The 16,086-nt window shown below is 32.9% G+C and overlaps 1 protein-coding gene across 11 annotated transcripts in view; it reads right to left on the bottom strand.

Moving 5' to 3' along the window:
* Positions 1-16,086, bottom strand: part of LOC116347872 (transcription factor RFX3) — a 45,001-nt gene that overhangs the window by 11,823 nt on the left and 17,092 nt on the right. For 8 of the 11 annotated variants that reach the window (XM_031778634.1, XM_031778636.1, XM_031778638.1 and 5 more), the window contains 3 exons: positions 10,064-10,157; positions 9,464-9,635; positions 905-1,009 (listed from right to left, as the gene is read on the bottom strand). In XM_031778634.1, the coding sequence (XP_031634494.1) occupies positions 905-1,009; positions 9,464-9,635; positions 10,064-10,157 (371 nt within the window). Of the gene's footprint in view, positions 1-904; positions 1,010-9,463; positions 9,636-10,063; positions 10,158-15,117; positions 15,247-15,770; positions 15,906-16,086 lie in introns of those variants that run through there. The other 3 variants (XM_031778642.1, XM_031778643.1, XM_031778641.1) reach the window with 3 other exon arrangements.

Here is a 16,086-nt window from a genome sequence, read left to right as displayed (position 1 = left end):
TCGATTAGTACTCGGAATACGCATTAGAGGTGTTGTTAGTTACAAGGATTATATAGGAAATCCTATACTATGATCGGGCTTCGTACTATGGTCTTGGGTCTGTACCACGCTCAATAGATGTATGGATTGCGTTATGTAGTAGAAGTCAAATAATGTTTTCTTCTGGCGAGAAAATTTGTCTTCGTATGACAGCTCGCAAGTGAATATTTGGAAAAGCATTGCACCACCTGAATCTTGATTCAAATTCACCATCTATTGCATTTATTTTGACCGGCCTCTAGCTAGTATTTCTAAAAATGCGGTGCTCGATTTTATAAAAATTTTCAAGGATTTCGAGGTGATGACCAATTGACTAACGTAGAAAACTCTCTATAAGAGATATCAACCTAATTTTTTGTGACGACACATTTGAAGGTTCATACCTCAATTACAGCATAAGAATGATTTGAAAACACTTCTCTTTATATGCTAGGCTAGAAACTTTTCCCTTCCCCTGTATTGCTCTTCGTCTTGACGATGTCAAATGAGACACATCAAAAACCTGAGAGAGATTTTTCGGGAAATATTATGTGTACACCACATAGTTAAGACCTTACATTATCATAATGCCATTTCTTTCAATCTCTGTGAAACTCTCTTGCTTGAAAGATATAAAAATCTCACAAAAATGATTTGTTCCACTTTTTTGGCCAGAAATTTCAGAAGATTCACAAAATAGCAAAAAGCATATATTTGGTTTGATAAAGTTCATCCAACTCAAATATTGGAAAAATTCGACCAACCCAATAAATATATTTCTAAATTCAGGTATTTACGTAACATAAAATTAGGTTAAAATAAAAAGGAAATAAAGGAGATAAGCATTTTTATTGCAAATAATCAAATTCAACCCAACATTGCTTACCGTCGCTGGAGAAACACGTGTTGCATGTGCTATATTTGGCGCGCAATCCGACTCAGAAGTTGTGGGCGTAGTTGAAGTTTGTTGGTTGTGAACATATGCCACATCCTATTTCAAATAGGAACCAATAGTATCCATTTATTTTTAATAGAATCTTTAAAATGTATTAAATTTTTGATAAGAAAATACATTCAATTTTTTTTTGAACGTTTTAAGATTTTAAGATTTACCAGTTATATTAAAAATCTTTACCGAACGAATATTTATTTTCTGAAAGATAATGAACAAGTAATTCAATAACTGCCAAATTCTAATTTTTAAGAGCAATAATTTGGTGGCTCTTTTAATTGCCGTAATACAAAAATTACTATGTGTATTTTGTCTCCTTTTCAAAAACATTTTTGACGCGTTGCGATATTGTTATTATTGCATGAAAACTACACAGTGATGACATATGGTATCTAAAATTCTAAACTAACATATGTGTAAAAAGTCTTTGGAATAAATTCAGGCGTTGGCATTTGAACAACAAACACACAATATTAAATTCGTTTTTATTGGTAATAAAGGTTTAATTCATAGGATATAGAATAGCACATTTACATTACACTGAATGGACCATTGTCTACGATTATGGGGTACCTTATTTTATATGAGAAACATTTTTGCCGAATACTCAACACCGAAATTTTTATAATCGACATTAAAAATTAGAGTTTAATCCCAATTTGTGAAGTAGGGGGTACCTGTAGGGGTACGGTCACTTGAGCAAAATTGTTCAACCAAGTCACCTCTACATTTTTTTCTCAGACACCAGAAGCGTAATTCAAACTCTTTTGATTCAACACTTGTTTTAATTTGCAGTCAAATTTGATTTCCCGGAAAACTTTTTAGAAAAATATAGGAAAACTCCGACGTGATAGAGAAAAAAGAAGAACGCCATTGAATTCAGCGCTCCGAAATTATGTGGAATAAATATTTTGATAAATTTAATTGATAAATTACGCACAGTGTCTATATTTGGATTATTTTTGGTGAAAAAAGATAGAAAAATAAATTTTTCACACTCCTTCAGGATTTCGAAACGATATCTCAGACAAGCCCATTTACATTGATCGAAACAAGTGGTAGTCAGAAGGGGCAAGGTCTGGAGAGTACGGGGGGTGATCAAGCCGATCCCAACCGAAGTCTTCTACCTTTTTTTTGCGATGTTTGAAATATGACCAATACAAAATATGTACGGATATACGACCGTGTCATTTCAGCAGTCTTCCGTGTTTTTCATACAAGCCTCCCATGTAAATGGTGAAAAAGTCGCGAAAAATGAAAAAAAAAAAATTTTTTTTCTTCGATTTACAAATACTACTCAATTTTCTGTATCATCTGGTGAAATCAGAATGAAAAAAATCGCATTCCTTATCATCCAAATCACGATCTGGACTTTTTTCATTGTTTGAGTGCTCTATACCGAGTCTCCGAGAGTTTCATATAAACTTGCATTGTGACACCTATTGAATAGTGAGAAAATTGGCGTTTCGGGCAACCAATAGAAGTTCGAGATTAGTGAGCAACAGTGAAATATTTCATAACAAACTGCATCATAACTTAAGTTGCAGTTTGTTTCTCATTATTTTATTGTTGTTCTCTAATTCTCAACTCAAATGACAGTTCTCAAATCAGTACAGTGTTTGTTGTGCAATCAAAAGAGAGTGGTCGTTCGCACGGTAAAGCATCCGAAAAAGGTGCATGTTTATGGTTGCTTCTGTGAAGGTGGTTTTGGAAAGTTGACCGTATTCACGGGCATTCTAAACGCTGTGAGGATGAACCAACTTTATTCGTCGACACTGTTACCCACCGCCAAGAAGTTCTATGGCAACGGCAATTCGAATTGGCTTCTATTAGAAGACAACGATCCAAAACACAAAAGTCGTCTCAGCACCGCTGGAAGGAGGAAAATGACATTAAACAAATGGACTGGCCGCCTCAGTCACCCGATTGCAATCCGATCGAAAATGTTTGGGCCCTTATTAAGGCAAGGCTTCGTGGTAAAACACACCGCAATTTGAAGCAGCTCAGTTCATTCATTCAGTGGAAAGGTTTTCAACGCGAATATGCTGAAAATTTGAGCAAAAGTATGCCAAATAGATGTGCCCGTGTGATCGAGAAGGCAGGAGAATGGATTAAATATTGATTATGTGCGCCGTAGCTTAGATACTAAATAAAATGTATATAGAATAATTTTGCGATGACTCTATATAAAAAAAACGTACTGTATGACTATTTGACTGGTGAGTAAAAGAAATTTCAATTATCCGTCAGAATATGTGATCATGAAATCGAATTGTTGTCTGCAGCTTATTGTTCTTGATTTTTCTGCTCTATTGAAGCCATATTTTATATTTAAACTCACTTCACTTCAACTTTTTTTCATTTTCTGGTACATTTAATTAAATCGAACGTAAGTATTTTGCATTCACAAATTTTCGACGTCATTAAATTATTATTAGTGATACGACGCTCCATTAAAATGAAAACATCTTAACCAGAATACTTCAAAATTGTGCTCTGTAACCTTTTCAATACGTATAACAACGAAATAATCATTTTACAGAAATAAAAAGTTGAATTTATTTCGATATAAAAAAATCGAAAAAATCATTTTTTGGCAGTCGGCACATTTTTTAAACTTTAATTCAAATACCTGGACATATGTATATCGTTGAAAAGGTAATTGAATTGAATCCGACGATGCCCCTCGTGGGTCCACCTGCCCCCCTATTGGGTCGAAAAATCGGGTCAAAGTAAAAATTGCTATTGAGGGAGGGGTTTTTACCAATTTTTCGATAATTTCTTTTAGATTTCACAAGTGATTTCACATCGGCTATCGATAGAGCGGCCAATGAGCAGTAGAAAAAGCCAAAAAATGACAAAAAAAAACCACGCATAAAAGCAATTTTTCACTTTTATTTTACCCATTGAATGATCGCGAGGATCCACCAAAGCCCACTTTCCGAAAAAGCGATTAAATATTGATTTAAGGTGTATTTTGAGGTTGGTCTCCTTCAAGTGCTGTAACTCATGGATTATTTGAAATTTTTACAGAGAAGGTTTGAAGGAACATTACATATTTGATTTTCATAAAAATAATTTTTGTATATGGTACCATTTAGTAAATGAGACTGGGGCTAAGTTGGCCACGGGTCTAAGTTGGCCACCCACCAAAAACTTTGCACTGGATCATCGTATCGAACCCTACGATGTCACTGTAATTATGACATGAAATGATGGCTAGTGTCAAACTTCAATGGCCCCCCTATCCAGCCTGGCAAATGTTTGCGATTGCCTTGAAACCTTTTTAGGGATTTACTGACTAATTTGTGATAATTTGTGACACCATTATTTCGGTCCATGGAATACACCTTCGGCCACTTGTTTTTTTGTGACTCTCAAAAATGTCAAGATTATCCCATTGGTGCAACTTTGATCATCATGTTTGTCATCGATCTACCTTTCGTCGTGTCCAATTCGAAAAATTGAGATTTTTGTCACACACGTTGTGTCACAAATTCAAATGTTGACATTTTTGGGAGTCACAAATTAGTCACTTAAAGTATGTAGAAGAATTTTTATAACTTTGCCCATTTTTATGAAAAGCCTTTTCAAATTTTCAATTAAAATCATTTTTGTGCATTTTTCAATTTTTTGTTCATAATATGTCCACCAGATGTCGTACCGAAAATCCAAAGTCATATTTGTGAGTCACAAATTAATCACTAAAATTCTGCATCATTAGATTTTTATTTTTTGCTTTTATTCAAAATTTCGCTAAGAGACTTTTTGGCCAATAGGCCTAAATAGAAAAATGGCCAAAAGTGGGCCAAAAGTCTATTCAATGGGACGAAATAATGGTGTCACAAATTAGTCACTAAATCCCTAAAAAGGTTTCAAGGCAATCGCAAAAATTAGGGGGGCCAACTTCAATTTGTGGAAGTCAGTATTCAGACAGACGTTCACAAGTGCAAACATAGTGTTTTTATTTTCAAAGTAAAAAAAAGCTCAGATTTTTTGGATTTATGGTTAAAATTCATTCGCACGGAAAATCTGATAAGTTATTTTTGAAGCTTAAGACTACTATTGAATGATACTATTGTTACTTCTAAAAACTTGGAAATAAAAGAAAAATGAAGTTCATGAAATCAAAATGGTCACGTGAGGCTAAGTTGGCCAAAAATTGGTGGGACTAAGTTGGCCACATCATTTTTGAATTTTCATCGATTTCAGTGTTTGTAAAATATTCTGAACACATTCGAAGCACACATTTAGTACACATCATTTTCTTTTCAATTCAGTGTGTTGTTAAAGCAAAATAAAAGCGTAAAACGGCTGGGGTTGATAAATCAAATATAAAAGCAGCTGTTCTTTTAGTTCGTCTTGACAAAATTTCATTTTGAAATACAGCTTCATTACATGGTGTCAATCGAAACACATTGGCAAACTGTATAAAGAAAACATCCGATGAACAAGCATAGACGATGTTACAGTGATGAATTACGGGCTCAAAACATAATACTGAAAACGCAAAGATTAAAAATTTGCATTGTATGCCGTCTCATAGCACACGTCGATTGTGTACGCACCATAGACAATGTATTCACATGCCCAAACTGTATCTCCGACGAAGAAGAAGAATCAGATGATGACTGGGAATTGGTAGAATAATATTATAATAATAATAATATTTATTCACCGCCAAAACTGGCTGAATCTTTTGAGTTTGTACATAATTTTTATACATTTGTTTGGTGGGAAAAAGGTATGAATCAATGATACACATTTGGTATACATCTGATCACCGTTAAAAACCACATCTTTTAATAAAGATTTCTAATAACTAATTAGCTACTTCTTACAGTAATAGCTATTTATTATTATTATTTTTTAAATATTTTTTTAATTTATTAAATATTTGGATACTCCTTGAGAGCAAACATTGAGAATTGACGCAGGCACGATTCGATTTTGTTCTTGTGTATATCATGGTACGGGAGCCATACCAAACAGCCATACTCCAAGATTGATTGTACGAGGGCGCAATATAATGACTTGAGAGTATTGACATCCGGAATATCGTAGCAAAATCTCTTTACGAATCCGAGTGCTGATGTTGCTTTGGCCACAATTGAATCGATATGTTTGATGAAGTTAAGTTTGTTGTCAAAGATAACTCCCAAATCTCTTTGTTCGCTCACTCTCTTGAATTTGTGACTGCCATAAGAGTAGGAACTTACGATTTGCTCCCTTTTTTTTGATATTGACATAACAGAGCATTTGTCAAGATTTAAATGAAGTTTGTTTGCTTCGCACCAATTTTTTAATTTATTGATTGCAACTTGAAGTTTGATACAGTCATTGGTGTTAGCGATTGAAGTTGCCAATTTCAAATCGTCAGCAAACAGAGAGATAAAAATGTCGTCATCCTTAATGGAATTAACAATGTCGTTGATGAAAAGCAGAAATAGGGTGGGGCCCAAGTGATTTCCCTGAGGAACTCCTGAGTTAACGACAAACTCACTTGACTCCATTTGGCCATATTTCACGAATTGACGACGATTTGATCCATTCGATTAAGTTAGGAGGCAGATCGAAGTTTTGTAGTTTTGAAATCAGAATCGAATGATCAACAATGTCGAATGCCTTACTGAAGTCAGTATAAAGTACCTCTACCTGCTTATCTTCGTTCACTGCCTTCATAGAATAGTGCAGGAATTCTAAAAGATTCATCGAAGTCGAGTGACCTTTCATAAAACCATGTTGTTGTGGAACTATTTTATCGGCTACTATTTTATCTTGCTGATCTCCAAATTAATCAAATATTCGAAAAACTTGGCGATCGTTGGCAATTTGGCAATGCACCGATAATTTTCAACGTTAGAACGTGATCCCTTTTTGAATATTGGTCCAACGCTGTAACGTTTCCATCTCGTAGGAAAGTGTCCAGTGGAAAGCGAATCATTGAAAATCATTGACAGCGGTTCGTATAATAAGCCAGTACAATTCCGTCCGGTCCTGCGCCTTTCTTAGAGTTAATTTTTATTAACTCGTCAAAAACAGAAAATTCGTTAAGAATGAAATTGTCAACGGAAGAATTTGTTTGAGTTGACGCTTGTGCTGTCGATTGAATTGGAGACGGTTGATTTGCAAAATTGTTTTTGAAAAATGTTGCAAACATTTCAGCTTGCTCCATCTTATCAACCGATGATTTGTCACCATAATGCAACGATTTTGGGTCACAGTCACTGTTTTTCTTCGTGTTGACAAAACGCCAGAACGATGTAGGGTCGGACTTCAATGAAGAAGTCATTTTGTCGACATACGAATTGTACAGTTCCGTGTTAAGTTTGCTGTAATTTTCAAGCGCAAGCAAATAGTCAGAGTCATTGTTAGTTGACTTCGATCTTTTCCACTCCTTGTTCTTTTTATTTTTGAGAGACTGGAGTTGCTTGTTGTTCCACGGACATTTCGATGTAATGTTTTTCGTTCGAACAGGTACGAACTTTTCAATCGCCTCGTTAATAATTTGGTGCAAAATGTCGACTTTATGGTCAAGAGGCTTATTTGAAAAGTGTTTGGAAATTTCGATTTTGGCAAAGTACCTATTCATTGCAATGTAGTCGGCTTTAAGGAAGTTTCTAGTTGGAATTTGCTCTTGAGTTAAGTTATTTATGTGCCATTCATACGTCTAGGTAATAGGTGGATGATATTGTTCATCAATGGCAGATAAAGGCGATGGACAAGAAACTTCGACGTTATGTTCATCGTCATCCATAATCCAATTGACAAGAGGTAGATTAAAATCTCCCAATACAATAATAGTGTCAATTGGGCTCGATGGAATATGGCTTATGGCAATCGAGTGGCGTTTGTATATTTCCGGCTGTGAGTTTGGCGGAATATACGCAGCATAAATAAATACATTGAGTTTTGTATTAATGCTGACTTTAACGCAGACATATTCCAATTCACTTGCGTCATCGAATACAATGTTGGTGGATGTTAGTTTTGAGGTGACTGCGATGAGTACACCACCACCACGACTTAACAATGAACCAGTCTCAAAACGATCCTTACGGTAAACATGGTATGAATTGTCAAAGAATTCTGACGAAAAATGAGACTGGTTCAACCATGTTTCCGTTAAAACAACAATCGAATGTGCAAATGCCGACGAATTGCAGAAAAATTGTTTTGATTTGGTGCGCAAGCCACGAACATTTTGATAATAAATATCATTGCACACCAAAGTCGTTGGAGGAGAGAGAGAGTGATTCGTGTTGCTTAGTTGCGACGATTTTGCTGGGGCTGACTGTACGAACCCATCAGTGGACTGAGTAGGCACTGATACAGCAGCGGCAACAAGTTGGCAATCGATTTCAGTGAAATTGTTTGCCTTTGATGTGGCTTTCGTCGATTTCGACCAAGAATTGGTGGCCTGAACGAGGCATGATCCTTGTTTTTTGGATTCTTTACGGTTCGTTTGGGAGGTGGAACTGATTTAGAGTTGTTTTTGCCAGGCAGTGAATTTTCAACAAACTCTTTGGCTTTTGGTGGCCAAATGGAACTGTCCATAATAATGTCGAAATAACGATTAGGCACTTCTATTTTAAAGGAAACGAACGATATTTTCCTTGTGTCTTTATTTTGGCTCACCAGTTTGATCACCTTCAAGTCACCTACAACACTGTAACATTGGTGTGATTTCAAATGATCGGTGATATCATCGACAGTAGTATCAGGCCGAAACGGTGAAATATAGACCGTTTTTGTTTCATACAATTTTGAGTTAATTGTATGACCGACCCGATGCCCAAAATCACCATTTGCCACTTTGGAATTAAAATTCTTGTTAGGATTTGAGGTGGCTGTAATATTCCTGCCAACGACTTTTGACTGGAGATGTGAAACCGCCATTGAATTAGGCTCTGAGCTAGCCTTTGTCAAATTCGTTGGCTTTGACACCTTCTTTTTGCGTGGATTTATCTTCAAAATATTTTTTTTTGTCATTTCTATTGTCATTATATTCAAATAAACTCACTTGAAATATAAGTTTTTTGTATGCAAACAATCCCAAATGTATCATTAAAGATATTGCTTTCAGTTCAAACCAAAAAAAAACGCAAATTTGTGACTAATTTTTGTCTAAAATTTGCATGGCCAACTTAGCCCCATGGGGTGGCCAACTTAGCCCCACCATTTTTGTGATTTTCGATTTCGGGGTAGTCACCTTCCCAGCGAAGTAGCGTTAATACTAGTGCATATTTTCAAAAGCATACGGTTCCATTTTATAGCCAAAAGAACAAGCTTTAAAATGGTATATAACACTTATGGCTTGAATATATTTTAGACTGACTTTTCAGCCAAAAACCCAAATCCGGCCAACTTAGCCCCAGTCTCCCCTACTCCATTCCGGAAACTTATCAGCCTTCAGTGGTACACATCTGTATTACTATTACTACTATTATTCCAATGGTCATATTTCTAAAAATAAAATAAAATAACACTTACAGCAGATATTGCTTGTGGTGACTCGCGTGATTGATTTGATATTAAGGATTCTTCTACTGGCACAATATAGGTCTCATTTTGATGAGTTCCTGTACCCGAAAACGACTCATTTGCTGCATAATATTGCTGTTGCGTACTTGATGTATATTCATTAACGTATACTGGATATGCCCTATTAAAATCACAATAAATACCAAACATTGTAGATTTAATATTAATGAGCATATCAGATTGAAATAAGAAAGAGGTTTTTATAGTGGGATTTAAAAAAATACTGATACAAGATATTGAGTTAAAACTAATGACATTCTAACTCGCGTTAATTTTTTTTGAATGTATCACATTTATTTTCGACGCTAGCCAGTATTGCATTTGAACAGTAATACTTTTTTTTTTTTTGAAGAATGATTGAAGATCATAAATATTTTAAACCATTCAAATAATTTATTATTGAAGGTCAAGCAAAAATTAAAAATACTTCTCGCAGAAAAAAAATAATATGACTAACTTTTTATAGCAAAAATACGGGTATTTTAACAGTATCATTGAAATGATGATTTAAACAAGAAAATAAAAACCTGACAATTCTTTCGTTATTACATTTGTGTTTGGCTTTGCGTAGATGTTGCATACAGTCCAGAATCGACATATTCCACATAAGTTCCATGACCGGTAACATTTTCTTGTTGGGATACTGAAATGTAATAAATTAATTTCATTTAATATTTTGGGATGAACCAAATCAAAACAAAAAACGAATGGAAAAATTAATTTTTTTAATAGACTGGAATCAATATATTCAAATATTTTCATCTTGAGCTAAACATTTAATTCTAAACTCCTCCTTCCATGTCTTTGCAATGCTTATTTTGATTTATTTACCAAGCTTTTCTTCCTGACTATCAAAATTATATACTGAATAACAATCATTTTTTATATTTAATAATTTTAGGATTTAGAAAATAGTTTAATATTTGACATTATACCATTAAATTGTATTTCTCTATAGAAATATCATTTAAAATGTAAAACAAACATTATATTTAATATCATCGCGTTTCAAAGATACATTCGTTTAAATGTTGACTGTATAAAGAATGATGATTTTTCCTATAAAATCTGTCATTTTTCATAAAATCAACATTCAAACGGATGTATCTTTGAAACGCGATTATATTTTTTGGTGAAACTTCACTGGCTTTGTCTCCATATATTGAACAATAAATGTACAAAAATTTAAGGGTCTAGCTATTTCCGAAATATATTAAATAATGCTCAAAAAATGTTCAATTTGTATGAAATTGTATGAAAAATAAATGGTTGAGTCCAAACTTTTTGACGGCACTGTATATATCAGTAATGTGCGAAGGGGGGGGGGGGGGGGTTGATTTTCGCGTCAATAAGTGACTTCAAAAAAAAAAAAATACGAAAATTTGTCTGATTTGCTAGAGAAATTTTTGGTTTCGAAAAACCACCTCCCTGAAAAATTTTCCTCGCACATTACTGGTATATATATATCTGGTTTGGAAAATCTACACGATTTAAAAAAAAAAATTTTTTTTTTTTAAATGTAATTTACGTAGAATATGTATACTCTACATTTTCTACAATACATTGTAGATTATTCAAAAATTCAAAATTAGAGTCAAATTGCCACTCAAAACATTGTCCGAAGTTGGTGAATGAATTTCTATTGAAAAGATTTGTTATGTTAAAAGTCCAACAGACACATTCTCAATAAAAATTATAATAAAAATTCCATACAATTTTCGGTATTTTGATACAATTTCTGGTGGTTTCACTATATTTGTTAGCCAAAATTGAAAAATCTACAAATTTTGTAGATTACATGGGAAAAAATATGTAATTTACATGGCAGTAATCTTCATTTACAAAATGTAGATTATGTATCAAAGTAATCTAAATACCAACCCAGATATATATATTAGGGTGGGTCAAATTTTTTGTCGATGTACCCTCTCACGATGTACCCTCTCACGGTTCTATGTATCAATTTTTTTTGCGGACAAGAGTTTTTGCCCAAGAAACCATATGTCCAAAATGAATTTGTAGCCACCCAATTTTTCTAGATAGATATTTTCCAAAATATTTAAAAATCGACTTAGATATTCTTAAAGAAGTCAACGCACCTCGTTATTTGGATGCATGGGAAAATATTTTTATTCATAAAACAATGGGTAATAACATGAACACAAGTACAAACTTCTTTTTACAAATTAACATCACCAATTACAACAGATGACATATTCAATATGTGAATCGGGCGCCTACTTTCATCGGATCTACGTTTTTATTTGAATTTAAATATCTTTCAATTTAAATACCATTACTTTTCTACATTCTCTTTTCAAATTTGTTTCATATTTTAAACATCAACTAAAATTTCTAATTGTAAACATATGACATAATTTTTGTACAGATTTCAGTTTTATAGCTCGCCTGATGATGGAAACATTGTTTCCGAAAACGTTAGCATTTTAGTGCCTAATAAATAAAATCACGTTAAATTTGTATCAGAATAAGAAGTTTTCTTCACTTATTTTTTCATTAAATATTGCATTTAAATTTGTAAAAACATTTTTAAACATTGTTTTTTCTCTAGCCAAATGTGTATGCGGGGTTTTTTGGGATCAAGAAATCCATTTTTGACATTTATTTTGCGATATAATAACGTTTTGATACGATTTCCATACAAAAACTAGTAAAAATGGTCGTTTACTTCTTTTTTTTCCAATTTTTTTGTTGATGCCGATTTTCTCATCGGATCAAAAAATTATGTTCTACAAAGTTGTTCAAAATGATGAGAGAATTTTTTTTGGGTCAGCTGCCCTCCAACTCCCCCCACCCCCTGATTTTTTTGACCTGAAACCTAAAAATTCGGCTTCAGCATGCTAAAAACCTAGCTAGAAACCTTTAGAAAGTGTTTTTTCCAGATGCCCTCCGAGCAAATTTTCACATCCATAGATGTATGCACAAAAATGTATGCTTGCAGTAACTTGATCACAATTAAGCTGGGTTGGAAAATCTACACGATTTAAAAAAAAAAAGTTATTTACGTTGAATATGTATACTCTAAATTTTCTACAAAACATTGTAGATTATTCAAAATTTCAAAATAAGAGTCAAATTTCTGCTCAAAACATTTGTTTGAAGTTGGTGAAGGAATTAAATGTGCTTCTATCGAAAAGATTTCTTAAGTTAAATGTAAAAAACACACCAATATTATTAATAAATGGAGGTCGAATCAAAGAATATAACGGAAAGAAATACATATTTATGGACCAAAACACAACTTCAAAGATAAATCCAGACATACCAGAAGCTGCATAATAATAATAATGTCCAATGAAATAGCTCCAAAAATGTAATTTAAAAAAATAAATGAAATAGAAAATCAAAACTGTATTTTAAAAGTTACTCAAATAAAGTTAAAAATAATTAGGGCAATAAAATGATGGTAACAAAAGTAAAGAATTGCATTCGTTCGAGTTCCTGAAGAAGGCCACTGCGAATGAACGTGTTCCAGAGACATTTAATGAAAAACACACTTGATATAATTGATTTTTAATGAGATAATAATTACACTATGCGTCACTCAAAATGTGATGGAGAAGAGACCCATCATTATTACATAATTTGGGTATGCTGATTTCAATGGCATCACCCGTTTTTCTCTAACACGTCGGAATTTTCCATAATTTTCCTAGGGAGTTTTCCGGAGAAACAAAATTGGCTGTTTATACTCTAGTAACATTTTGAATTCATGCAATATCCCAGAGAGGTGCCTATCAGGCGTTTTAGTACGGTTCAAGTATAGTAAAGCCACACAATTCGTTTTAAAAAAAATTGAGTCATTTGAAAAAAAATTGATTTGGTTATTCCCCTCTGAAGTCCACATTTTGAAGTAAAATTGGTATCCGTTCAAACGCTCTGAAAATGAGTATTTGGGGGTTTTTTGGCATAAAAAGACCGAATATGACGCTATTTTTGCTATAAAATTGGGTTTGAATACACTTACCACACAAAAAGTATCCAAAATGGTCAAAAATGTCAACGTGTGGTAAGTGTATTCAAATCTAATTTTATAACAGAAAAAGCGTTTTATTCGGTCTCTTCATGCCCAAAAACCAACAAATACTCATTTTCGGAGCGTTTGAATGGATACCAATTTTACTTCAAAATGTGGACTTCAGAGGGGAATAACCAAATCAATTTTTTTTCAAATGACTCAATTTTTTTTTAAACGAATTGTGTGGCTTTACTATACTTGAACCGTATAACAACGCTTGATAGGTCACCCGTCTGGGATATTGCATGAATTCAAAATGATACTAGAGTATAAACAGCCAATTTTGGTTTTCCGGAAAACTCTCTAGGAAAATTGTGGAAAATCCTGACGTGTTAGAGAAAAACGGGTGGTGCCATTGAAATCAGCATACCCAAATTATGTGGAAATGGTGGGTCTCGTCTCCATCACATTTTTAAAGTTAAAAAATGACGCACAGTGTAATAATACCCGACCAAAAAATTAACAACTCATGTGACATATTCATTAGATTCTTCTTGATTGTCTTCGGTAAATTCAGTGAAATGTGTACTTGATTCCCAAAGAAATAAACATATAAAAATATTTTTTACACAAATTTTAAAAATCACAAAATTATTACAAATTTAAAGAGTTTACTTTGAATTAGTTGTTCTAGAATATTTACCAAACCAAAGAGTTTCTTCTTCCATGTTATCCATTTGATAGCCAAGTTCCATTTCACAATTACCACAAATAATTTTACCCATAAGTCTGATGAAATTAATACAACAATCAAGATTTATGATGTATTCATTTTGTGCCTGATTCATCATCAGTATATCAATGTATTTTTCTTCGAAAATGTGATTGAAAGAAAATTTACAAACAAAAACCGAGCCAGATGACATTATCTTTGTTAAACTCATTTTTTGAAAAATAATTAAACAGGCCAAAAGTGATATGTTCGTTGTCAATGACATAATTCTAGAAAAGAATTGATTAAAATATCAATGTCTACTGAAAACGGTAAATTATATGAATCGTTGCGGAGAAAAAGAAGCTCTTATATTTCTCCAAGTATTGTAATACTGCAACATGAAGTTTTTTTCACGCGGTTTATTTGTTGTAATACAACAAATAAACCAAAGCATGGTAGTAGTGACAGTTGGGCAACGCAGCATTGAATAATGGCACAAATTTGTGCTCAATAATGGCACAAATTTGTACCAGCAACCAATAGGGTTGCTATAGTTCATCTGGCAACCGATGTGAGCGCTTCGGTCGTTTCTTGTCACTGCCTTGCTTTGAAATAAACTATTCAAGAAAATCTTTATGTTGCAGTATTATTTGGAGACAAATAAGAGCTTTTCTCCGCAACGATTCATAAGTACATTTAGAATAGAACAATGTCAAATGCTCCTATATGCATAATTTGAACAAAAATAATTAAAACAGTTGGATTTTTTCACTTTTACAAAATCGTTTTAAAAAAAATGTTTAAAAATGAAACTCCATGTGGCCACAACTTCTCCTTAAAAAATTACACCTTGAAAATTAATTTTGCAAACGTTTTTGTTTTGTTTTTTGGCCTCAAACATCCACTTACAAAATTTAAAAATCATGATCTGGTGGTGGGGGAATAGGCTGGTATTGTATTTGAGCGATATTCGTTCATCGGAGCATCCATGATGTGCCCATAAGGGGTATGAAATGAAAGATTTTGTTGACTCAATGACTCTTTTGAAAAAATTGTGCCAATATAAAAGTCTGATAAAAAGAGCGGTGCATCGAACTACAGTGAACTACAGGCCAATAAAGATAATACCAACAATAGCCAAACTTAAGTTTAAAAAAAAAAATTTGAGTAACAAAAAAATTACTCTTAAATCATAAACTTATTGAAACATTATAATTTTGAAAAGCTTCTTATTAACATTTCAATCAAGAATCATCATGTGAACAAAATTACAACTTAGAATTTGTAATCTAATACAAATACTTATTTTAATTTCATATAATCACCAAAAAAAATTAATCCATTAATCCTTATGTGCAGTTTAACAAATTTTATAAAATCAATAAACATATATCAGATATTAGTCAATATTTTTATAATATTGTGGACTATATAATTGCGAGAGAGAAGTAGTATTTTGATATAAGTTCATATTTTTTATTATTTCAGCCAATTTTTTTTAGACTCTAAACGAAATAAAATCCTTATAATGATTTAAAAAAAAAAACAACATTCATACATACCACAGTAAGACGACATAAGATTATGTCGTCGATACATTTTACTTTTTATCTGTATTTAATTGTACTGTACTTGAAATTGAATATGAACTTTGCACAGAACTGCTTCTTGTAAGGAGTTTAAATTTTTTTCTCTCTAATTACACATCTATTTTTTTTTTCAAAAATTAAAATCATAATCGTTTATCTCAAGCTTATTTTCATCAATTTTCATTAATAAAACTTGATTGCAATAAAAGTTTAAAAAAATAGAAGATTTATGGTAAACACTTTTGAATCCAAAAGTACAGTTACTAATGGAAACAACGCACGCACGATG

The sequence above is a fragment of the Contarinia nasturtii genome, unplaced genomic scaffold, assembly GCF_009176525.2.
Source record: "Contarinia nasturtii isolate CC-2019 unplaced genomic scaffold, AAFC_CNas_1.1 Cnas_scaffold_2166, whole genome shotgun sequence".
NCBI lineage: Eukaryota > Metazoa > Arthropoda > Insecta > Diptera > Cecidomyiidae > Contarinia > Contarinia nasturtii.
Note: the sequence above shows the minus strand (reverse complement) of the source record. Positions and strands in the feature narration are given on the sequence as shown.